This window comes from Mustela lutreola, chromosome 9 (genome assembly GCF_030435805.1).
Source record: "Mustela lutreola isolate mMusLut2 chromosome 9, mMusLut2.pri, whole genome shotgun sequence".
In the NCBI taxonomy this organism is placed as follows: Eukaryota; Metazoa; Chordata; class Mammalia; order Carnivora; family Mustelidae; genus Mustela; species Mustela lutreola.
The window spans coordinates 11,007,003-11,033,328 of record NC_081298.1 but is presented as its reverse complement, the minus strand read 5'-3'; the positions used below and the strand labels follow the sequence as shown (position 1 = coordinate 11,033,328).

Below are 26,326 nucleotides of genomic sequence, written 5' to 3'. Positions count from 1 at the left end.
CCGCCATCATCTTTAAGCACAAGCACACACAGGAAAGGTCCTGTTACATTCAGGCAGAATCTCCCATAGTCTGAAACAAGTGTCATATTATGGGAATCCATTTCCTTACTCCTACCTCATATTACTACTTAACATTCTAGGTAATTCTATAAGGGAACAAACGAAAACTCAAAATCTAAACAGAAAAGAGATAATGTAGCATAAGGTTAAGAGCACAGGGTAGGGAGTCTGAACCCCTTTGGGAATTATCAGGTATGCGACTTTGGGCAAGTGACTTGACTTCTCTGAGTCTGTTTCCTCACCTGTACAATGGGATGTGACAACACAATAGTAATACTAATGCTACTAACAACAGGTTCTCGAACAATAGGTTCTTGTGAGAATTCAATGACTTTTCTTGGGGGTTTTACTACATACACTAAAAAGCTAGCTAGCACTTATGAAGTCTGGGAACCCTCACAGATCACGAAGCTCTAAAAGAGAGGTCAATTTTCTCCTCCCCGCTGTCTCTGTCTTCCATGCAAAGGCCTCTGGATCTCACGGTGCCTGCAGGAGACCAGGGCCAACCAGGCAGGCAAAAAGCCTTTGCTGAACAGCCTGATGAATTAGGACATGGGCGCGTGGCAGACCGGGAAACTGTGAATGAAATCCATAGCCGTGAAGGCTTTCCGAAGTTCATTTGGACACGGTCTTCGGAACGCTGGCTGTATCTGAAACCTGTTATTTGATAAGCCCACGAATTTCTTCTGAAGTGCACGTGAGGGTACAATGACCTCGCAGCTCCCTGCCTCCACTGCCATGGAAATTCACACTAGGAGTCTGAACAGGTTTTTGCTTACCATGTAGAGGGATTAAACAGCATCAGAGGAGGTTCAAATATATAAACTGAAACTGGTCAAAACAGAATAGCCACATTTCAGAAAATATACCGAGTTTTTTCCGTGATTAAGGCTAATATTTCTTAAAAGGAGGCACAGTGAATTTAAGACATTGACATTTATAGCCGTAGCTCGACGCTTACTCTTGGAGGCCCAATTATCATCCCTGTCCATCTTGTAAGTGTCATGTCTTCGTCATCTTCTAGACCCCAGCTAACTGTGCCATCTCCTACTCCTTTCTGGCCTTCTTCCAGTTCTTCCAACAGTCGAAAATTGCGAGGGACTTTTACTCCTAAAATAAATGGAAAGAAATTCAAGATACTAGCAACTCCAGGGGAACCTGTAAGCCTAGATCTCGCTGCTCATTATTACTATGTGGATATAGAGATGCTGACATGCAAAAAAAAAAACTGGCTGAGAGTTGTCGTCTCTTAAACTTGCTTACAGAGCTTCTGGGACCGAGCAGCGTGCCCACGAGGAAGGGTCGTGGTTTTGTTTAAGGTGAAGTGACCACTAAACCAAGCCTAGAAAGACCATGCCCCCTCCCCTCCAGGTCCCGCAGCTTCGATAAACTTCATCAAGAGTTTGTGTCAAGGGGTGCCTGGGTGGCTCAGTGGGTTAAAGCCTCTGCCTTCGGCTCGGGTCATGATTCCAGGGTCCTGGGATCGAGCCCCACATCAGGCTCTCTGCTCAGCGGGGAGCCTGCTTCCTCCTCTCTCTCTCTCTCTCTGCCTGCTTCTCTGCCTTCTTGTGCTCTCTGTCAAATAAATAAATAAAATCTTAAAAAAAAAAAAAAAAAGTTTGTGTCAATATGTTGATCAATTTGGGTCCAGAACAGATGAAAACCACCAACACTGGTTATCATGAGTAGCAACTGCCTCAGAAGAGAAAAGGCTCCTGCTTTTGTTTCGTTCTTATTACACGTTTTTGAGGCCAAGGGTATGTGCATTTGTTGGAAAGACGTTCAGACTACCTCAAGAGGAACAACCAGCCGCGACAGCCACATGAAATAAAAACAGTATTCTCTTGATCAGCTAAGAGTCAACTGAAGGCGCCAAGGGTAAAATTTTCAGTTATTCAAGCCGTAGTTTCTCTCTTATGAAAAAGCCCAAAGAGAGCAGCTGGTTCTCTGATTTACTTGTTTCCAAAAATTCCAAAGCCTGGCAAGTAGCTCGTGGAAGAAATCACACAAACACATCTCACAGGTTCAAGCTACTATACCCGAGTTCAGATTAAGGCTTGAGCCATTTCTGGGTGTTTTCCAGAAGAGAACCGAGGCACTGGGGACAGACAGAGGACGAGGCTGTGGAAGGGCAGGGAGAGCAACTCTCTTCTTGTGCTTGGGCTCCGAGCAACCCTCCCAGGAATGTTCTCCCAGCCAGGCCTGCCTGCCCCTCTGTCCCCTCTTCCACCTGCCTCCCCGGCATTTGACCTATAACCTCTGGGGGAAAAAAACTCAAATTCAGACAAATTATACGCTCTCTTTTGCCTTGAATGCTGAGCCTCCGACTGGCCAGACATCCTGAGGTGAGCAGCACTTACCACGGAGCCGTGGAGGAAAACTCACTGGAGGGACTGCAGACTAGGAGGTGGTTCCCAGGATCTATGAGTGTTTCCTAAGGTGGGGCACCTCTATTATTCGTTCAACTGGAGTAAATACCGGAGCACCTGCTCTGTGTCGGGCACTTTTCTAGGCAACGGGGACTAAGCAGTGAAAAAACAAAAATGCCTGTCCCCAGTGGAGCTGACATGCTAGCGGGGACAGATAATCACAGAACAGAAATACAGATCAGAGGACAGCTGGTGGCGTTCTGGAGCAGGGAGCAGTAGGGGGAGGAGCTCCATCTTTAAACGGGAGAGATCAAGGAAAGCCTTACTGCGACCAGGTGTCCTGAGGTCCTGTCCCTAACCTGCGTGAAGGTGCACGACCTACGAGAGCTGAGCGGAGAGGCTTCCAATGAAGAAAGAGCAAGCGCTCAGACCCACAGGTAAGACCTTGACTGGAATGTCACAGAACAGCAAGAGCCCAATTCAGCTAGCAGCGGGACAGTGAGAGGGAGGAGCAGGGGATGGGTAGACTCCAATTACTGATCTGCGAAGACAGCGGGGTTCCGAACAGAGGAGTGGTGGGATCTGACTTGCTTTTTAAAAATAGGATCTCTCTGACTGCTGTGCACAGAGTGAGGCGAAGGGAGCTTCGGCCTCCTGTAAAAATCCTGGCAAAAGAACATACTGGCTTGGGCTGGTGAAGGTGGTGAGAAGTAGTGCAATTCCAGCTATTCGGGAGGTACACAGTGCTAAGACTTGCGGCCAGACTGCCTGAGAAGCACGAAAGCAGAGCAGTCTACCACTCTGGCTTCCCGGCTTGTGTCCGAGCAAGTGGAAGGCGGAGCTGCCAATGGTAGTTACAGGAGAGGATCTCGGTGGCCAGAACTGAACACTTCACTTGACAGTTCTGTATTCATTTTTAAAAAAAAAAAATATTTTAATTATTTGACAAAAAGAGACAAGTGACAAAGGGAACACAAGCAGGGGGAGTGGGAGACAGAGAGGTAGGTTTCCTGCTGAGCAGGGAGCCCAATGAGGGGCTCGATCCCAGGACCCTGGGATCATGACCTGAGCTGAAGGCAGAGCCTTTTTTTTTTTTTTTTAAAGATTTTATTTATTTATTTGACAGACACAGACAAGTAGGCAGAGAGGCAGGAACAGAGAGAAAGGAAGGGAAGCAGACTCCCTGCAGAGAAGCCCCATGCGGGGCTTGATCCCAGGACTCTGGGATCATGACCTGAGCCGAAGGCAGAGGCTTTAACCCGCTGAGGCTTTAACCCGCTGAGCCACCCATGTGCCCCTCTGTATTCATTTTTAAGAATAATTTAAGATATCTATGGCCATTCCACGCTGAACGCGCCTGATCTCGTCTGATCTCGGAAGCTAAGCAGGGCTGGGCCTGGTTAGTAATTGGATGGGAAAATAATTTAAGGCCAAGTAATATTATACTAACTTCCCATGTACAATGATGGTATGGTAAAAAATTTCCTTTTAGCATAAATGTAAGCAAACGAGTCGGCTGACTGAAGGTAAGAGTAAGTGACACGGACAGTACTTTAAAGGAAACAGAATAAACTGGAAAGCATACTTGAATGGCTCATTTGTAAAGCACTGGCATTTTTAATCTAAATAGTCAACTGGATTATTCGGCTATACTGGCTTGCATTCCTCAGCAAACACGAAACTAAAGGATGTTTATGATGTTATAAGCAAAACACCAGACAATACAATGTCTTTCGTCCAGAGAGTTAACTCTGAATCTTTACTAATCCTAAGTAATTTGCCTGGGCAGCGGAGCAGGGAGGGGCATCACTGTGTGGAGCTACGGCTATTACCACTGGTTAATGTATAAGCCTGCGCTAACGAAATGAGTACCGAAGGGACACCATCATCCTCCGGAGAGGAAGACTGATAAATGTCAGATGGTCTAACAGGTGAATTGTGTCCCTGCCCATTCATATGCTGAAGCCCTAACTGCTATCACCTCAGAATGTGACAGTATTTGGAAATAAGGCCTTTAAAGATGTGATTAAGTTAAAATGAGACCATTGGGGGCACCTGGTTGGCTCAGAAGGTAGAGCATGTGACTCTTGATCTTGGGGTTGTGATTTTGAGCTCCATGTAGGAGGCGCAGTTTACTTAAACACACACAAACACACACATATGTATTTTTAAAATCTCTTAAAAATATATAAACAAAAGGGGCTCCTGAGTGGCTCAGTTGGTTGACTGTCTGACTCTTAATTTTGGCTTGGGTCATGATCTTGGGGTCCTGGGATCAAGCGCTATGTCGGGCTCCTCCTATGTCGGGCTCCCTGGGTAGGGAGCTTGTTTGGGATTCTCTCTCCCTCTGACCAACCCCCCCAACCCCAACCCCATGCGTATACTTTCTAAAACAAAACAAAACAATACACACACATAAATGAAAACTAAAATGAGTCCATTAGGATGAGCCCTAATCCAATCTGACTGGTGTCCTTATAAGAGGAGATTCAGACAAAGAAACAATGGAAGCAAGAGTGCACGGAGACAGAGTGTGAGGACACAGGAGGAGGGCAGCCCTCTGCAAGCGAAGGAAGAGGCCTCAGAAGAAATAAACCTGTTGACACCTTGAGCTTGGACTTCTAGCCTCCAGAGCCATGAGCACATAAATTCCTGTTGTGTAAGCCACCCAGTGTGTGGTACTGTTACAGCAGCCCTAGGAAACTAAGGCAGATGCTAGGTGACATTTTAAGCAGCTTAACAAAGCTGAAAAGGTTAGAGACCGAGAAGGTAACAATGGTTATCTCTAGGTGCAAGGATAATGGGTGATTCCAACCCCTTTCCTGTGTTTTCTTTTTAAAATCATTTTATTTTTTTCATCATGATAAGTATACTCTTTAATCCCCGTCCCCTACCTTTTCTGTATTTTCTGATTTCTTTTACCACGATCTCATTACGTGCAAAACAAAACACTTAGGAAATATGCCAACTATACTCAAACAAGGTCCTATGTCTGGGTTTTCACACTGACTGTTCCCTCTGCCTGGAACACGCTTCCCCCAGATACCTATCAAGCTCCCTTACCTTCTCAGGCCCTCATTCATATGAATAGGAATCTGACTTAATGGTTTTTTAAGTGACTAGTTTTAAGTGAGTAGTCCGTATTTTTTAATATTTTTAAAACCTGTTCAAGACAAATGCATAATGGCAAAGTACAACAGTTACCATAGCTGAGCCCTCGGAACAGAAGCTGTGTGTGTGACTTCTATTTCAAGCTGCTCTTTTTGGAAAGATGAAAAATGTGCCTTCTTGTGTCAGTTATCTAAATCAGGCTGGATTAACTATTCCTGATAAGACTACCTCTCTTGTAAACTTAAGTAAAATGTTGAGGCTGGAAATATTACCTCTTCATTAACAAGCAGATCTGATAAGGGACTCCTAATCCAACGATCACAAGCTCATTGTATTAGTTTCAAATAGTAAATTCAAGTTATATTCTTCTGATGTTTGATTTCTACTTGTGAAATAGGGAAAAAATATTCTACTATTTAATTCTGTACTTCCAACAGTCATTTCTACCGGATCAGACATTCAGTTAAAGCCCATGTACACAACTGAACCAATGAAATAAAGGGTTCCACTTATCTTGGGTTCGCATCTGGAACAACTGCAGAGCACCACACAGGACAGAGAAACGCACAGTTCTCGCAGTACTGACATTACAGGATCATTAAATTTGATTCAAGTTATAAAAGAGGATTCAGAAAAAGTTTAAGGGGTGCGTGGGTGGTTAAGCATCCAACTTGATCTCAGCTCAGGTCTGATCTCAGGGTCATGAGTTCAAGTCCAGTGTTGGGCCCCATGCTGGGCATGGAGCCTACTTAAAGAAAAAAAAAGTTGAAAAAATCAAAAAACTCTGGAATGGCTAATTATCTATTAGGTTGTCCAAAAACATTCCAAGTGGGAGTTGGAACATATATATAAATATTGGAATAATTGAACAATATACTGATTAATTACAATAAGCATTCATTCCATTTGAACAGCAGTTCTCAAGTTTTGGGTGGCTCAGGGGGTTAAGCCTCTGCCTTCAGCTCAGGTCATGGTCTCAGGGTTCTGGGATCGAGCCCTGCATTGGGCTCTCTGCTCAGCAGGGAGCCCGTTTCCTTCTCTCTCTGCCTCTCTGCCTACTTAGGATCTTTCTCTTTGTGTCAAATAAATAAATAAAATCTTAAAAAAATAAAAAGAAATAAATATTAAAAAAAATAAAACTAACTACAACAAATCATCATGTGTTCAGATAAATAACCTATCTTACGAGATAACTAGTTTCCAAAGAACAAAAGAAAATTAGTGAGAAGAGTAGGATAGCTTTACAAATTTTCTTTAATGTCTGGCTTAAAATAGGGAGTGTTAAGAACCGAGGTAAGCTGGAGAATATATGTCCTATTCAAAGGGGACAGTCAGGGGTGCCTGGGTGGCTCAGTGGGCTAAGCCTCTGCCTTTGGCTCAGGTCATGATCTCGGGGTCCTGGGATCGAGCCCCACATCAAGCTCTCTGTTTGGTGGGGAGCCTGCTCCCCCCACCCCCCTGCCTGCTTGTGATCTCTCTCTCTGTCAAATAAATAAACAAAATCTAAATAAATAAATAAATAAATAAAGGCGACAGTCACTCCTCTGGTCTGACCAAGTATTTGTGGGTCAAGTTCTGCTTATGAACCATCACTATATGTGGGGACACCTAATTGTTCTCAAGAATCTCTTTGATCCCTAACATCCTAGATTTAGCTCAGAGAGTTCTTAAAAACTTTTTTGTCAGAAGGGTAAGATTGATAAACACTATGCTAATCTGGCATGGGGTGGCTAAGTACTCTGTTCACCTTTATTTAGCTAAATACTGAAGAATTTAAGTCCACAAACTCAACAGCTTTAAAAGGGAACTGTCACTCTGAATTCATTTTTACTAAGACATAAACTTTTATTTTCACTCAAAAACTGACTAAAAGCAGTTTTGGAGAATAAGAACAGCTAGCAGAAATCAGGGATTATAAAATTATGGAACAGTTCATTCAGTTTTTTCTGATATTTACACAGGAGTGGCTAATGAACACCTAGTTAAGTGGTTTACTGAACTCTATTTGGTAAGGCACCATTCTGGGGTTAACCATGTTTAATGTGTGTAAAACTGAGCTCACTCCACACTTCTAAGCAAAAAAATCCACACGTTTCAGACCTGCAAATAAAGTTTGCTAGGAGGGGTGACCGCCTGGGCGGCTAGTCAGTTAAGCGTCTGCCTTTGGCTCAGGTTGTGATCCCAGGATCCTGGGACTGAGTCCTAATTCAGGCTCCCTGCTCAGTGGGGAGATGACTTCTCCCTCTCCCCTCCGCTTGTTCTCTCTCTCTCAAATAAATAAATAAAATCTTTAAAAGAAAAAAAAGTTTGCTAGGCTTTTTACCTGCTTGTCAAAATTTTCCTATAAATTTGTCAGTAACATAATCGTTTACAACTTCTTTCTGTGCAAGAATACCCAACACTTATCCAATACCATGCTAGACCTTCGAAGGGCTATGAAAGAAATAAAAACAGAAGTCTCACAGCTCAATAAAGTATAAAGTCTCACTATGAAAACAAAATACACATGCCAAAAAGGTATACACATACAAAGCTCAATAAAACAGAACAGTATCAGAACTGAATGACAGAAACACAGCCTATCACAAGGCAATGAGAGGGTCCAAGACCCCTCTGAATTTGATGAAAGCTGGAGGTGGGGCCTTGCTACCAAGAGGGACCAGACTTTATCGCCAGGGTCTCTATGCTCCAAGTAGGCCAAGAGATAAGGTGAATATCCTGCGTAATGCCCAGGGTGGGCAGGGAAGGAGGAGAGGCCAGCTTAGGAGTACGCAACCAGAGACGTCTCAGGATGCACAGCCAGAAGCATCTGCTTAGAGCAAGTATTATGGCAGAACATCTTATCAAGGTGCCAGGCGGTGGGAAACTGAAGGAACATTAAGAGGGGCACCTGGCTTAGTTGGTTAAGTATCTGCCTTCGGCTCAGGTCATGATCCCAGGATCCTGGGATTGTGCCCCACGTCAGGGTCCCTGCTCTGTGGGGAACCTGCTTCTCCCTCTCCCTCTGCCTGAGATTCCCTCTGCTTGTACACATTCCTGCTCTCTGTCCCCCCCCCCCCCCAAAAGGAATGTTAAGGAGACTTAAGGCAGCACATATCAATTTGCATGACTGTGGCAGTGGTTCCCATTCTTACAATGTGAGAAAAAAAAACTGCTGGCCTGTACACAGCAGGCTTACCGTTGAGTATTTGTTGAAAAATCCTAAATTGGAGGTAGGGGGAGAGGATAAAAAGGTATGCAAACTCCATTTTATAAAAAAATAAGCACAGAGGTGCCTGAGTGGCTCCATCAGTTAAGTGTCTGACTCTCGTGGAGCCTGCTTAAGATTCCCTCTCTCTCTCTCACTCTGCCCCCCCCCCCACCAAGAAACAGCACAAGGTCACCCATGCTTCCTTGTATGGAATAATGATCTTTACATGTCACAAACACACAATCATGAGGATACCCACCTGGGCTAGCATTCTATTATTTATTTTGAAAGATTCGATTTTTAAATAATCTCTACACCCAATGTTAAGGCTTGAACTCGCAAACCCAAGATCACGAGCTGCGCACTGTACTGGCTGAGCCAGCCAGGTGCCCCGTTATCATTCCAATTTTTAAACGCTTGTCAGAGCAATGGCTAAGTTATCTCCCACACAAAACAATCAGCGTGCATGCTAGAGAAAATTCTATAATCTCTCCACAAAGGATTAAGAGCAAGACCTGGGAATCAAGTTTCTGCTCCACAGTCTCCTGGCAATCTAGCTGTGTGACTCTAGCAGCTACCTCGAGGCTCAGGGAAGCAGGGATGCCATCACTCCCTGACGCTATGGGTGGCAAGAAGAACTGACGAGATAAAACCCATAAAGCGCTGTGTGGAATTCCCGGCAGAGTAACTTTTCTATCGCATCCCTTTCATTATTAGCCCATTGTATCATCCGTCATAAAATCAAACCCCCAACCTCTCGCCTGATCCCAGACTCTCCCCAGCTACCATCTCACTTCTTTGTTCCTTCTTAGCAAAAAACCTCTAAGGGTTTTTTCTCGTCTGCCGTTCTGCACCTTACCTGCACCTGTCCTAATCATCCTTTCTGTCTAGTCACTCGCCAAAACTGCTCTGGTCAGGGGCACAAGGGGACCCTCTAGCAAAACCTGGGGCAGATTTTCAGCCCCAATTCCCACTTCCTAGCGCTCCAGTGGCGATTTCAGGGGCTTCCCTGAGCTTCAGATTCTCTTTCTATCTCACTGACTCCTTCGGCTCACCTCTCCAACCTCCACATACTGCCTGGCCTCTTTCTCTTCCATTCCCCCATCCCCAGGCTATTTCACCCAAACGAAGGAAGGTTAGATGTCTACAACCTAAAACACTTCCAAACAGAACCTTGTATTCCTTCCCAAAAAAAAAAAAAAAAAAAATCTCCCCAAACCACCCACTCCTCTATCTCAGTATATATGGCATAAACATTTACCGGATTGCTCTGGTCAAGTACCCTGGGGTCAAGATGAGAAATCTTTCCCTCACCCCCCATACTCAGTCCATTTCCAAATATATTCCAAATCTGGTGATCTTTGCCATGTCCACTGTGGTCCCTGTAGTCCGTGCCCCCTCAGCGTCCTAACTGGTGCCCAGCCTATTGGCCTATACCTACAGTCTCGTCTCCGCGGTGAGCTTTTTAAAGTAAGTTTGCTCCTGTCACTCACCCAGCCCTCCACTGGCTGACCCAGCACACACTGGAGCACCACCCGTGTCTCTAGCCTTTCCTGCCACCCGCGCCCTGGCTCCTGGTCCTCCTTTGGCCATACCCACCTTCGTTCAGTTCCCACACGAACTGGCAACTTCACTTTCTGCCTCCCCTGGGATTCTCGGGATGGCCGGTGAGGTGGTTCTCTTACTCCTCACTAAGGCTGGACTTCCCATTCCCTTATCTTGCTTTGCTTTTCTTCACCGCACTGGCTACCACTTGACATTTTTAATACGTTCATCTCTAATTATTACTTGTCTACTGTCTCTCTCATCTGAACATAAATAAGCTCCGTGAGAGTGAAACTCCGTCTCTTCTGTTCACTGCCAAACCTTCAGCCCCGCAAGGAGCGCTTGGCCAGCCTCTGTGCTCAAGTGCTTGCCGACTGAATGAAGGGGTGGCTGGGGGTCAGCGAGGGATCTTATTTCGGAATGAATAATGCTCCATGTCACAGAATTCTAACTCTGGTTTATTTCTGAAAATACAGCATGGAAACATTCATAGCACTATTAAAAGAAAGCCATTATGTTAGAAAGATTATAAGTATGGATTAAATAGCCGAAGGAAAGTTATACACTGAATTCTGAATGATCTTGGGAAGAAGCAGAAATCTTAATTTAGAAGCCAGGCAAAGGTCTTCTTGGAGCGCTCCTCCCCCACATCCATTTACCCTCACGCAATGTCTGTGCTGGACCTTTTCTTTTTTCTTTACATTTTATTTTCTTTCATTTTTATTGTCTGACTCACTCTCAGAGCTTCTTGAGCTAGAGCTGTGACTCATTCAGTCCTGCCTCCCCAGAATCTGGTGTGTTACCTGGTATACAATGGCGCTCAATAAATGTTTCCTGTCAGGAGACACAGCACTAGCTCTTCCTTTTCTACTGTAAACTCTAACAAGGTCTACTGTGGCCAAAACACTGAACACTGATACCATGTAACTGAGAAACCTAATGTCTTTTATTTTTAAATCATTAAAAATTGATAACTAAGTTTATTTTTTAGTCAAGTATGATAGAGACTTTTAGGGAAATCTACATTTTTTAAAATGACGGAAAACTGTGTTTTTGTTTTTTTTACCCAAATCACACAAGCCAAAGGATTCTTCACTACAAGATGACCTTTGTTTCATAAAATATATATGAAAGGATATTCTACACTGCTTAGAAACTGTATACAAAGTTAATACATCAGTATTTTCTACAAAGCAAGTGCATTTAACTCTACATGGTCTGACAACCTTAGTGCTAGAACTTCAGGGGCTATCTAGGGACACAAATCCAAATACTGGTGGAGCTCCGGGGTGCCTGGGGCTGGCTCAGTAGGAGGACTGTGTGACTCTTAACCTTGGGGTGACAAATAAGAGCCTCACATAGGGTGCAGCATTACTTAAAAACAAAATCTTTAAAAAAATATGTATTACTGGGGTTCAGAAATCCTATAGACCTCGTATCAGTTACAGGTTAGGACTTCATCCCACCCTGAATGGAGAGTATAAGCTTAAAATGATGATACATTAATTTTAACAAAATATCTCCATAAATATACTTAAAAATTAAATCCACACATGCCAAAGAACAGAGGCGTAGTAGGTCAGAAAAACTTAAGAATACTCCTTGTATGTTTAGTTCCTATGGCACTTTAATCCCCTGAATCAACCTCAATATTTGTGTGTGAATCTTACACCAAAGGCAGCTAGAGAAGCAGCTTCAAGGGACAATACAGAGGATGCAGAAATGAACTCCTGTTAATCTTGGTAAACTATTAAAAATTTAACAATGGAAATGTTAAGATAACTTCACCAAGGTGCTAAGATATCCCAGTAGTCCATGATTTTTTTTAAAGAAAATATTCATCCTGTGTAACTTCAGAATTCTTTCCAGATTTTTCCTGGATCTGTGTCAGCAAAGAGTCAGCCAGTTATTCTCCTGGCTAAGTATAAGCTGAAAAGTCAGCAGCTGCAGGATATTGCAAAGAAAATGTGACAACCAGGTAAAAAAGCATGAATATTTGATAGGGTTTTACACCATGTCATAGTAAAACATTTAATGCAGTCATTGGAGACACAGCAACACAGTAAAGTATTTGTGGTACAAAATGGATGTGAAGCCCTTTACAACACCTTTTGGGAAAGTCACAGCCACAAAGCAGCAGCTCCCATAGCACCCCATCCTGGAAAACCCTGGCCCGGCTGAGCCTCACAGGTTTTCTCCTGAAAAGAAAGTTGCCAGTTAAAACTGGTCTGGTTGCCCTTTTTAAGGAAGACTGTGAACCAGGAGTCTGGTGCTACTCCTGTTTTGGAAAATAAGGAGGCCTGGAGGTGATACATCAGCTTCAATGTTTCTGAAAAGTAGCCATAAAGTCAGGGGCAGGTAACTTTTATTCCGGAGCAACTGCCAAAGGCAGTCTGGCTGCATAGTTAGTGCCTGCCCAGAGAAGTAGAATTGTTCTCTCCTCTACAGCAATCATCCTCCAAGTATGGTCCCCACACTTGCAGCCTAAACATCCCGAGAACTTACTAGAAATGTAAATTCACATGCCCCATCCCAGAACACCACAACACACTACAGAACTACAGACCCTGGAACCCTAAGGGTGAAACCCAGTGACTGAGCAAGCAATCCTAGAGATTCAGACACTAGCTTAGGAGCTGCTGATCTAGGGGAAGAGTGGCAATCTGTCTCTACAGCCCAGACGATGGGACAACAAAGAGCTGGTGACAAAATGTGAGATGTTGGGTTTCTCAGATACTAGGGTGACCAAGGACAAGGACCAGATTTTCTCTGACAGGGGCAGAAGCAAAGAATAAAATGTGGGAACTGGTATAGGACAGTTAGGGAAGAAGAGGACAGAGTTAAGTCTAGCTAAAGTCCCTCTAGAAATACCAACTAGTCAGGACAAGAGCTTTCCTATTGGAAAGGCTGAAGAGTCACTCTTGCTTCTGCCTTATCAGATACATTGTTTCTCCAAATATGTCAAATTTATATATTTGGCTACATCAAGATGAGACCTTGGATTAATTCATTGCAAAAGTCAACAGATATTTACAGAGCAGGTCAGGGACTGTGCTGGGTGCTACGACACAGTAGTGGAGAACAGGAAAAAATCCCGCCCTTGTGGAAAAGCACAGAAAATACGCAAGAGAGCAAATAAGAAAGCTTCAGATAAGGCGAGTGCTTTAGAAGAGAACAGAAAAGAGATGTGATAATGACTGAGAAGACTATATTGAATGGGGTGGTCAGGGATGTCCCTTCTGCAGAGCAGAGACCTGAAGAACGGCAGGCAGATCATTCCCAAAGGGGTTAGAGCAGGAGCAGAGGTGTGCGAGATACCACGCGAGGTCAGGGGGCGGGCCCCAGAGGGCCTTCAGGGCCCCAAGAGAAGAGAATGATCTGATTCAAAGTGCAAGGAGATTTGATTCTGAGGGCTTTCTGCAGTGGGGGGGGGGGGGGGCAGTTTCTGTTTTCAGTCTGCAAAACATCATTGTGCTTCCTCTAGAGAACGAACTGGAAAAGGGTAAGACTGGAAGCTGGCTTCTGCGGTCTTTCAGAGAGATGGTTCTGGTCTAGTTTCAGGAATGAAACTAGTGGAGATGCAAAGGAGGATTTAGCAACTTTTGTTGGGTTTTACCTACCGGACTTGTAATGGATGGATGTGAGGATGAGGAAATGACCCTATCTAAGCGCCTCGACTATCCACCTGTGAAAGAACTAATTGGCCAAGTTGGAAATGTCGACGGACCTGCCAGAGGCTGAAGGAAGGTGAGATGCCTGGCTGGAGAGAAGGCAGTGGGGGCTGGAAGGATGATGATGTGGCCGAAAGCACATGCCCTGGGGCAGAACTGTGCTGCACCCTAGCTCCACAAGTCACCCGGTCTGTGTCTCAGTTTCTCACCTTCACGGCAGGTACCTGTCTCCAAGCACTGCTGTGAGGGGCAGGATCGCTGAATTGAGTTGAATACACTGACTAGCGCATAGCAGGCCCTAGAAGTACACTTTAAAAACAAGTCTGGGGGTGCCTGGGTGGCTCAGTCAGGTGGGTTTCCAACTCCTGATTTCAGCTCAGATAGTGATCTCCGGGATGTGAGATCAGGCCCACATCAGGCTCTGTGCTGGGCGTGGAGGCTGCTTAGGATTCTTTCTCTCTCTGCCCTTCTCCACCCTCTTAAAAAAAAAAAAAAAAAAAAAGTCTGACGAGCTTGCAGCTTGCACGTAAATGAAGATAAGGCCCTACTCCGTCAATGACAGGAGGGGCCCCAAGCCTAGAGAGTACTGACTTCCTTAAAAATGGACTTCACTATCACTGGACAGCAGGTTACCCAGAATGAGACAAACAGTGGCCAGGGCTGCTATAAAAAGGGTCCCTGTGACAGCTGGCAGACCCCTCTCATTAAAGCCCTTTCTCTCACCAAGATTAAACACTGCAATACCTACAAAGAACCGATCCCCCAAATCCATGCCTTTCTAGTTCTTTCCTAAGGCGCTGGAGCAGGCTGGAGGGAGCTGGAGACAGACCCCCTGGGCTCTCGTCCGAGTGCCGCCACTCAGCCACCCATCTCCCTCAGTAATACTGTGGGGACAAAACTGACTCTGGTTAGCTCACTGGGTTGTGGGGAGTTGGATGAGATGACGTAACAGGTCAGTGAAATTACCGGGAAACTTCAGTGTTTACTTCACCAAATACACTGCTCTGTACTTCACTGGGGCCTTTCAGAATCAAACAGAGCATTCCTGACTTTACATTTTGTATTCCACTTTTATCAAAGTACTGTGGCTACAATTCAGGTGAGAGACAAGGGTGGGAGAAAGAGAATGCGGTGGAGTGAAAAGCATGGTTTGAAAGCTACCACGAAGGGGAAAATCAAAATCATCAAAATGAACCTCAGGAACCCCTGAAGAGGGCAACAGGTGGTATGGTCCGACTCCGTCCCTAGAGCCCGCGGCTCTAGCTGAGCACTGAGCAGGAGGCAGCTCTCCGTTGTACACAAGGCAGCTGGCTACAATCAGCACAAGACACTCACATGGGGAGACACACAGGAACAAGACCAACTTCTCAGACTATAGGTTCTCATCACCGGTCTCCAGCTCTCGGGAACACCCTTGAATGGAATGGAAAACGGCTGAACCTCCACTGCGGCAGGTTCAATTCGCACCTGCCGAATGTGGACACGAGGCCACTCCAGTGAATGCAAATTTAAAGTCAGGCCCAGCCAGGGCTGCTTCTTCTGGCACTCAGGTCTCTGGCAACTGTCAGGGAAGCCTGTGGGGTGCTGGGAGAGGGGAAGGGCCTGGCAACCAAGGGTTTGAGGTCCTGCAATCCTGGCCAAGGCGGGAGGAAGTTACCCATCACAGCACCAGCATCCTGATGGATTCTCGTGGGCTTCTCACAGTCCACTCTCTAGGGATCTATGCAGAGTTCATGCACTGCAGAACCCAAGTGTTGAAAGTAGTGACCATTTAAAAACAACAACAACAACAAAAACCCCCAACAACAACGAAGGCCAACCCTTTACAGGAATTCAGACTTCAGAGCTATTTCCTGGCAACTAGGGGCACAGATTAAGAAAGTGGTTTGTTCTAAACCCGACTAAGAAAGACTTCAGGGAGGGGCGCCTGGGTGGCTCAGTGGGTTAAAGCCTCTGCCTTCGGCTCAGGTCATGATCCCAGGGTCATGGGATCGAGCCCCGCATCGGGCTCTCTGCTCGGCGGGTAGCCTGCTTCCTCATCTCTCTCTGCCTGCTTCTCTGCCTACTTGTGATCTCTGTCTGTCAAATAAATAAATAAAATCTTTAAAAAAAAAAAAAAAAAAAAAAAAGAAAGACTTCAGGGTCCCTGACCAACCTGAAAGACTTCTCAGGGTTAGAAAGCAGAGGCTTGAACATTCATTTCCATTTAACCCAATTAAGGCCCTTCTGCTGCCACTCTAGGCACTCTGCACTCCTTTACTACACAGGGGCACAGGTCAGACCCTCTCACTCCCCTCTTTCTCTCTCTCTCTTTTTTTAAGTAGGCTTCATGCCCAACACAGGGCTCGCACTCACAATCCTGAGTTTGAGTGTGGCAGGCTCTACCAACTGAGCCAGCCCGGCACCTTGTCATTTCCCTGTCATTTTTCAGACTCATTCATTCAATAAATATTTAGAATGCCTACTTCATAACAGCGAACTTGATGGCTTCCCTTCACACTTAATAAAATCCAAAGCCATATCTCCCCACCTCATCTCCTTAACAAGCCTCTCGTGCACAGTAAGGACTTTAATCTGTTCTTTCAACACACTGAGCTTGGTCCTGCCACAAGGCCTTTGCACTCACTGACCCTACCTCCCCTGCCTACGATACACACTGCAAGTTTGGCTCCTTCCATCACTGACACCAGTTCAAATGCCGTCTACTCAGAGAAGCCTTCCCTGATCACCACTCCACACACTCTTTATCACATCACACAAATTTCTTCATAGCACTAGTTTCTATCCGAAATTGGCTTAATGATTTAGTCCTTTAATGGCTTTCTTACTGACTTGAATGTAAGCTCCTCAAGGACAGGGGCTATGTCCATCTTGTCCACTATTTACCATGGGACAAAACAGGCCCTCAATAAATATCTGTTGAATAAACAAAGGACTTTCTGGAAGCCCACTATTTAGAGAGCACCTTAAAGCCGGTTCTATGTTATCTAAACCACGTCAAGTGCTCTTAACACAAGACAGCAGCTGATGGTGTTTTATCCGACCACATTAGCATTTATGAAGCACTCATCCATTGGCAGGGCTTCAAGAAGTTAGAATTAAGTAGCTGTTACAACAGATTGTAGGCAGCCAATCTCAAGTGACTGCAAACAGGGCTGAGTTGCAATATGACCATAATGCTGGCTGCCACAGGCACACTGTACCCCCACTTCACAGCAACCTGGCAGGGGTGCTATTATGGTGAGAAGTTTCCCACAGCAGTCTGGCCTGACTCAGCCTCTCTCCTCTGGGTCAGTATCTTAAAACATGAATTGACTCAGCACTATTCTGGCTAAAACCAAAATCTAGGAAAAGGATATGTGGTCTCCTCTATCCCTCATAGGGGACCCCACTGCTTGTGACAGGTCACTTTAGTCTGATCCCCTACAGCCAATTCTACTGCCACTCTAACAGACAGGGCTGGCTCCTTGGGATAAGGCGGGAGCAACATCCTGGAAAGATGGGACTCCCTTCACTCTGTTCCCTTTAGGTCACCAAGCCTCTCCTAACAGTGCTGATGCTGTGGCCTTAACCAGCCAGAGGATTTCAGCACCTAGGCTGGTGGCCCTGTTTGCTTCCTTCATCAGCGGTCACCCATCGTCACCCTGTGAGGACCTCCATGGCCAACATCACTGCAAGGTACCTCAGGGTTCAGCCTCCTCGCCGTAAGGAGGACACTCAGTCTTTCCCCAAAACTTGCACTTCCAGAATCTCTCTTGCCTTATCAGCCTCTCCAGGGGATCTCCCCCAGCCCATCTTTACCCCAGCCCCCTCAAGAAGGCCATCTAAGTTCATCCCCTGATGCCCATTTGTGGTGTATTAACTCTTGAAACAGACCCTTCAGGATTTGATCCTCTGGCCCATCTTAGGAGTGCAGTAAGGGAATCAAGTTTCAAACAAAAATGCTGCTTCCCTTAACCTACAAGGGACTGGAAGAACTTCCCTCTCCCAAAGTATAGCTCCCTTATTCCCTCTTCCACATCCTGGAGATGGGGGTTTGCTCACCCTTCCTGCCCCAAAGTCATCCAGAGTTCTCATTTCATTTGTTCCTCTCCCCATGCCCATCCACTCGAGGTGGATCTTCTGAGCTGAACCCACATATCTTTTACCAACATCCAAAGGAATGCTAGGGAGTGACAATCTCCTTAAAACAGACACTTTAGGCTATGCTTCCTTCATCCAACAGAGGAGATTTTTCTCCTGTAAAAGAAAAATCTCTGAAACAGGACTTTTTCCCACTCTCACTCACTTCCTGGGAGCTTCTATCAGTTGACCCTCCCACTCCAGACAGACCCCTTCAGGGCTCCTAGCTCACCTGTTCTTCACCTAATATCGAAAGCTTCCACTACTGCTCCACTCAGAGCTTGCCTCCTAAAACCCAACATGTTTATTCAAATAAAAGCCTGATAATGACGAGGTCATTTCCTCTTGCAATCTAAGAGAACGTTTTTTCCCTTCTCACTTACCCTGCAGAGATGCCCTTAATCCCTCTTCCCCCAAAACAGCCACCCAAGACGCCCCCTTTCCAATCAGCATAGAGATTTCTTCAGCTAACCCCATCCCCCAAACTAACGCTGAAGCCGTCCCCTTAACCAATGGAGGATCCTCGGTCACCCCTTGAGATCCTGTTTTCTTCTCCCATCCATCCTAAGGGGTTCTCTGAAGTCCCCGCCAAACGGACATCCTGAGGCTCCCCCCTGGCTCGGACCTCTAGCATCCAGTAAAGGACTCTCATGCGTTTTGGGGACCCTTCTCATCCCCCAAAGAGACCACTTGAACTCCCCCGAGCCGCCAGCCTCGGTATCCCCAGGAGTGCCTCTAGACTCGCCTCTCGCTAGCTCCGGTCCCTCAGTAGTGCCTTGGGGCCCAGTCGTTCCTCTCAACCGGGCCCTCACGTCGCCCGGGGGAGCCTGTGGGCCCCGCCGCGCCGCCCACAGGACCCTCCGGCCCCCGCCCGTGCTTCCGGCCACCGCCTGCTCCTCCTCCCCACTCAGGCCGCCCGGGTCGCCACCGCGGAGCCAAGCAGACAGAGGCAGCGCAGAAGCCCTGGTCCCGCTGCAAGGACCTTTGAGGGTCCTTGGTCCCTGGCCCAGGCCCGCGCCCCCTTGGCCAGCCGGCCCGGCTCCCCAGCTCACCCGAGCCCGTGGTGGCTGCCATCTTGCGTCGCTGTCGCTCGAAGGCCGGCCCCTTCTTCACCCCCCCCACCCGTCCCCTGGTCCTTATACGCAGGCGCGCACGCGTGCGCACTTGCGGCCGCTGACGCCCGCTCCGCGGACCCCGCGACCCGTTGCGGGGAAGGTTTTTTTTTTTCCTGCTTTTTCAGAGGAAGGAAACGTGATTTGCGTGCGGAAGGGCCCAGCAATCTTCACGTCCCTCCAGGCTGGGATGCGAAGGAGATACTGAGGTGCTTGATGAGAAAGGCAGGGGTGATCAGACTTGGGAGGACGCGGTTGTGAAAGACACAGAAGAAAAGAAATATTAAAAAAATATCTCCTGTTTCGTTTCGGCCATTTTCCTATCTAGTTGGATCCTCACAGTATCTCTACCAGGTAGGGATTAATGTGAAAAATGAAACTGAGATGGGGGGGCGAGATTCAGCGATTTATCTAACCTTAGCTGTTAAATGGCTGAGTCAGAATTTGAACCCACTCCAGATGCTTCCGAGCCAGAGAAGGTTTGTTCTAGGGCATTAAGATGCCAGGGAAAGCATTCATTCATTCATTATTCATTCATTCATTCATCAATCCATTTGTTCATCCAAAGAAATACTAAGACCTACTGTATGCCACATACTGTGCTAGGTCCTGGGGATGGATATATATACATCGACAAAGTCTGCTCTTACGGGCTTACATTATAGTTGGAGATAGAGAGCTAGTTAACAAAGAAGTAGGAAAGAATATGACTGTGATAAGATAGAGAGTAAACCAGGGAAGGGGCAACGGAGTGGTCAGGGAGGGCCTCCTAAAGTGGTCCCATTTCAAGAGAGACTGCACGATTAGGAGGTAGTGGGACCAGCATGTGCAAAGGTCTTACAGACACATATTTGCAAATATATGTTAAATCCAAGAAGGGACTGCTCCTTTATCATAAATGGTCTAAGAAGCCCTGATACAGCTGATTCGGATGTAGAAACAAGCTGAGAGAGGTGAAGGGACTACCTCCAGGTCACACAGTGGAACACGGGCAGAGGAAGGATGGGGACTTTGAGTACAGAGGAAAAAGGAAATGGGAAGCCCTCATCGAGCACACCCAGTGCATCACCTTGTTCTGACAGTAGCGCCTCCTAAGCATTTCTCAGCTCGATCTATTTCTCCCACTTAGGGTAGGCTGCTCTTGTCTCCTACTTGGGTGATCCCAGCAGCCTTTATTCTTGCCCCCATGGTCCTTTCTCTCTATGGCAGCCAAAATTTGCTCAAAACAGCCTTGAGTCAAATCTTTCAGTGGCTCCCCATTTCCTTTCGATAAAATACAGACTCTCCAAGTTGCATGGCCATAGAATTAACATCCAACAAAGACAATGATCAGATTGAAAGGAGACCTAGTATAATCTTGCCAGAACAAGGGGACTCTTCAGGGCAAACCACTCTAGAATGGATAGCCACCCTAACCAAAGGCTATGGACCTAGGGCCATGACCAGTGAGGCCGCTAAGATAGCTAGGGCTTTCACTTAAGCCTCATTTAAGGAAACTTATTCTTAGGTCTCAGTTCTGTGCCTCAGTTCTGCAAGTGAATACTTTCCTAAAATTTGCACCCTGAGTGCCTCCTTCCCCTGTCCTTGGCATAGCCTGTACCTCTGGGACTTGCCTGTACCTCTCCTTTGCTGACCCTTTTCAAATCCTCTGCAGTATGCCCTCTCCCTCCTCAGGGCTTTTGCCTGCTATTCCCACTCTTCAGGTCTCAGATCCAGCATCACCCCCTCTGGGAAGCTTTCCCTGATTTCTCCAGATCCAACTTAGTTATAATTGACTCTCCAAGTGCCACATGTGTCTCCTTCCCAGCACTGGCACCAGGGAATCATTGGTAATCTGTGAATCACACAATTCAAGTTTATCTTTGAAAAACACAGAAAATATTTGCCCTGGAATTTGGGTCGTTGTAAAGCATAGGGTGACAACTGGGAAGCATTTGGACTCCTAAAGTAAGACTCACCTCTGGAGTGAAATTTTCTGGATTCCAGGGCTCTTTCACCCTTCCTTTTGCTGTGTGACTTCAGGCAAGAGATTTGAATCTCTCTTGGCATCTGTACCCCCTCCTGAAAAGACGAGTGATAGTAGCCACCTCAAAGGGTTGCTGGAGAGATAAAACGCTTTTGTAAAACCCTTTAGCATAGAGGGAGGAAGGACACTAGAAACAGCTGATATTTACCAAACCCTCATATCCAGTTTTTAATCCTCACAACTGGATGCAGCAAATTCTAGGGATATCCCCATTGTAGAGATGAGTAAACAGACTCGGAGCTAACAGGAGGAGTAAGGATGAAAACGCAAGCCACTTATCCACGATGCTCGTAAACGTTTACTCGATAGATTCCTTGGTTCTCGTAGGGAATTTCTGGCAAGCAAAATTGACAGTAGAGAAAATTCCGTGCGGAGGACCTCGCTGGAGGAACACGGTAAGCCCGACGGCCGGGGGCATGCTGGGTATTGTAGTTCGGCTGCGTCGCGGAGCCTACCGGGAGTTGTGGTCCTCCGCACCAACGCTCCCTCGGAGAGGCTCCACCCCTCTCTCGGAAGTCACAGCCGGTCTCCAGAGCCAGATTCCTCCGGTGTCTGAGCCCCATCTCCGCCTTGCGCTGGAGCCGGTAGCTTCATCTGGTGCGGCCAAGAGTCTGATTTATTGGATTGTTGGGAAGATTGAAATGGTTAATGGAACTAAAGAATTTGCAAAAGGCCTTGACAGAATGAGCGCTGAGTATTAGCTACTATTTTTCTTCTTATTATTTATTTCTTATGATTTAATCCTCGGTGACCCCTGCAAAGTTAGCTTTTGTCATCTCTATTTGTCAGATGAGGAAATTGAGGCTCGGGAATGTGAGAATGCTTTTCCAGGGTTACATAACAAGGAAGGAGTAAAAGGTTTGGAATTCAACTCTCTTAACCCCGGGACACCTGCCCTTTCCTCTGTGGAGCCTGGGAGGTTTTGAGCAAAGCGTGGGTGGGTTTGCATTTTTACAAAGTGCAGCACGGCTGCCTGGAGAAGAGTGATTGGACAGCAGCAAGACTGGAGGCGGGGAGTCCGGAGAGGGGGAGAGTTACACGCTGTTGACCGCGTGCGCACGGCAGCTGGTTTTGTCCAGGAGGCCCAAGGGCCAGTTCCAGGTGTGAATCCGAGCCAGTCCCTGGCACGGCCATTTCTTTTTGCCAGGGATTGGTCCAGGGGTGTGCCTGTCACCTAGTTCTTTCTAGTCAATGAGTTGAAGAGGGGCCGTGTTTGGAAAGTTTCCCTCCCCTGAGAATATCTGAGAAGAAAGCTTTTTTGGTCCCCATTCTTCTTTCCGAAGGAGGCTGTGATGGTTGGAGCTGTGGCAGTCCTGAGCCAGAAAACTTAGACTGTAGGTGTCCACAGAAAGATGTCAGGAGGTAGGGCCACCCATGATGTGGTTGAGCTGCTGAAGGAATCCTGCGGCTGTTTCCCTACAGTTTCTGTCTTCCTTCCTTCCTTTCTTTTCTTTTGTCTCTTCCCTTCCACCTTCCCTTCCCTTCCCTCCCCTTCCCCCCAACATGAGGCTCAGACTCAAAACCAGGAGACCAAAAGAGTCAATTGCTCTTCTATTGACCCAGCTAGGCACCCCAACTTACAAGTTTCTTAAGACATGAGATAAGTCTTTATTGCTTCAGCTGCTCTTAGAGGTGGGTTTTTGTTACCTACAGTCAAAAGCATACCTAATAGCTGGCACAGTGCCCAGTGAAGAGTCACAGACGCAGACTGTCCACAGTGTTCATTCAAAGACTCTTCTCAACAAGGTGGGAAAACATCTGGGCAGTTTGGGAATCTCTGTGATGTGAAACACATAAGTAGTACATTCAAAATGTGTAAAAAAAAAAAATGCAATACGTTTTTTATAAAACCAACAGTATTATTTTTTTTAGAGCAATAGTCCTCAAACTCGACTGTGCATACAGATCACTAGTAATCTTGTTAAAATGCAGATTCTGATTGTGTGTTTGGGGGTGAGGTTTGTGCTGAGATTTCTAACGTACCTAGGGAATGCACAGATCACACTTTGAGTAGCAAGCTTGTCAGTAACATTGTATACATTTTATGTTTATATTTCCAATTTATAGGTAAGAAAAACCCCCAACCTCCTGCTATAGCATTTATAATACAAACTACAGAAAGTAAAGGGGACAAATTGTTGACAGAGGAAGAAAGGTCATGGACATCCAGAAGATGGAGAGTCAGATGCCTGGGGAGGGTGTCTGTGGTTGATGGGATGTGGGAGACACATTTGCTAATGGCATTTCATGGCACATATATGGAATTATGTCCCTCTGGACTGTGTCTGAAGTATAGCATTAAGATGTTTTATCTAACATTTGATGGAGTTGCTGAAGTCTACAGCCCAAAAGGGATGGGAGTGGGTAGGGTAGGGGGTCATTGTGCAAACCATTTATTCCTCTCTTGATGGACATCTGAATTGTTTCTATTGACTTTCTTCCTATACACTTTATTTTGTACTGTCTGAATTTTATATCATCTGTTACTTTTGTGATCAGGGAAAAATAAATAAGAACCAGAGGTCTGGGATGGCAGGGTGGGTGGAACCAAAGGCTGAGTTTCCCTAAATTATCAAGAGCCCTTGCAACTCATGGTGAAAAAAACATAAACACTCCAAAAGAAAGATGTTAATTGGGGTGCCCGGATGGCTCAGTGGGTTAAGCCTCTGCCTTTGGCTCAGGTCATGGTCTCAGAGTCCTGGGTTCCAGTCCTGAATTGGGCTCTCTGCTTGGCAGGGAGCCTGCTTCCCCCTCTCTCTGTGCCTGCCTCTCTGCCTACTTGTGATCTCTCTCTGGCAAATAAATAAATAAATAAAATCTTAAAAAAAAAAAAAAAAAGATGTTAATCATAGCAAACACATACTATGTTCCAGGAACATAGGGTTTTGCATATATTAATTAATTTAATCTTCACAACTACCCTATGCATTCAGTACCATCATTACTACTTATAGATGAGGAAACAGAGACACAGAGAGGTTTAGTAACTTGGCCAAGGTCACAATCTTATAAGCGGCAGAGCCGGGGTTTGAACCCTAAGCTCTTAACCACTACTACCCTGCTTCCCAAGCAAAATAGGAAAAGGACATGTACAGAGTAAGGACATGAGGTAAGATACTTGATCTTACTTAACCCATTGCATTTCAGTGATTCTAAGATGCACATTTTTGCATTCAAACATCTCTGGAATCAGGATGCATCTTACAATCAATGATAGCTTAGATTCAGTGAAATAGAGTAAGAGAAATGCAAATTAAAACCACCTATCAGATTGGCAAAGCACAAAACACTTGATAACACACCGTGCTGGCAAGGGTGTGGGGAACCTGGCACTCTCCAAAGTTGTGAGTTTAGATGGACAACTGGAAGGCAGTTTAACCTATGAGCTATCCAAATGGAACACAGACATCCTGGGCCCACCAGTTTGGTTCCTAGGACCTGACCCCTCAGGTCTCCGGTCCCTCATCAGCAAAGACTTAGTTTCTCCCCTGCAGTTCGTATTATCCAAGATTGAAAACAACTTCAGTGTCCAACAGAAGATGAGTTAAAACAGGAGAGTCCATTCTGAAGTTGGAATGCTATACAGCTGTCAAAAAGAGGAAGGAAGCAATCGATAGAACACTATCTCCACAACACAGTATTAAAAAAAAGGCAAGTGTGGGGGCGCCTGGGTGGCTTAGTGGGTTAAGCTGCTGCCTTTGGTTCAGGTCATGATCTCAGGGTCCTGGGATCGAGTCCCGCATCGGGCTCTCTGTTCAGCAGGGAGCCTGCTTCCCTTCCTCTCTCTCTCTGACTGCCTCTCCATCTACTTGTGATTTCTCTCTGTCAAATAAATAAATAAAATCTTAAAAAAAAAAAAAAGGCAAGTGTGGAACTGTGTGTGTAATATTCTACCTATCATGTGAAAGCAGGGGCGGGGCGTGCCTCTCTGCCTGTCCCAGGGACTCTCACGGGTCTTGTTGGAATAATGGCCTCTAGGGTTGGAAACTGAGGGTGTGGAGAACTCGACTGGGAGCAATTTACTCTTCACTCTAGCTGCTGCTGCTGCTGCTGCTGCTGCTGATGATGATGATGATTATTTGTAAAGGGCCAGATAGTATTTTAGGCTTTGACAGCCATTTGTCTCTCAACTTTGCTTCTGTATTAGATAATATGCAAATGAATGGGTGAAGCTGTATTCCAGGGAAACTTGACCACACACTGAAATTTAAACTATGTGTTAGGGTGCCTGGGTGGCTCAGTGGGTTAAGCCGCTGCCTTTGGCTCAGGTCATGATCTCAGGGTCCTGGGATCGAGTCCCGCATCGGGCTCTCTGCTCAGCGGGGAGCCTGCTTCCCTCTCTCTCTCTCTCTCTCTCTCTCTCTCTGCCTGCCTCTCCATCTACTTGTGATTTCTGTCAAATAAATAAATAAAATCTTAAAAAAAAAAAAAACTATGTGTTAGGGGATACTCTTTCTTTTTTTTTTTTTTTTTTTTTTTTTTTTTTTTTTAACCCCTCTTCCCCTCCAACCACTTAAAAAAATGCTTATGGGGCCATAGAATGACAGGTGGACCAGATCTGGGTCCCTGGAGCTATCAGCCGACCCCTGCTCTAGATCCTTCTGTATTGATTCTTACTCTGTATCTTATGCAGACATTACCTATTAAAAAATATTTGGGGTGCCTGGGCGGCTCAGTCGGTTTAGCGTCCCAACTCTTTTTTTTTTTTTTTTTTTTTGGCTCAGGTCATGATTTCAGAGTCATGAGATGGAGCCCCACTGTTGGGCTCTGCGCTCAGTGCAGAATCTGCTTGAGATTCTCTCTCCCTCTGCCCCTCCACCTGCTCACCCTTTCTCTCAAATAAATAAAATCCTTAAAAAAAGTTTAGAGGGTAGCTTCAGATTTTTAGGTTTATCAAGGGGGTGGAGTTAAAGTTGGAGATAGGAGCCCTGCCCAGACCCTCTCTAGCAAGAAGCCAGCACAGAGGGGAGTTGCATGACCTTCCCAGCCCAGCTGGAAATACCGCACTGCTTGCTACCTGCTCCACGCCACCACCAGGTAGCAGCACAAATCCACCGAAAAGCGGGCCCTCTCCGCACCGGCTGGGAAGCTGAGGGCAGAAGTCGGGCCGTACACCTGTT

At 46.1% G+C, this 26,326-nt stretch overlaps 1 protein-coding gene across 1 annotated transcript in view; it reads right to left on the bottom strand.

Annotated features, from left to right (window-relative positions):
• Window positions 1-19,191, bottom strand: part of UBE2V1 (ubiquitin conjugating enzyme E2 V1) — a 29,718-nt gene extending 10,527 nt beyond the window's left edge. Inside the window, exons 1-2 of the mRNA XM_059132856.1 lie at window positions 19,121-19,191; window positions 1,022-1,170 (exon numbers count right to left, since the gene is read on the bottom strand). Of these exons, the coding sequence (XP_058988839.1) occupies window positions 1,022-1,170; window positions 19,121-19,142 (171 nt within the window). The 5' untranslated portion in view covers window positions 19,143-19,191. The remainder of the gene's footprint in view (window positions 1-1,021; window positions 1,171-19,120) is intronic.
• Between the last annotated feature and the right edge of the window lie 7,135 nt (window positions 19,192-26,326).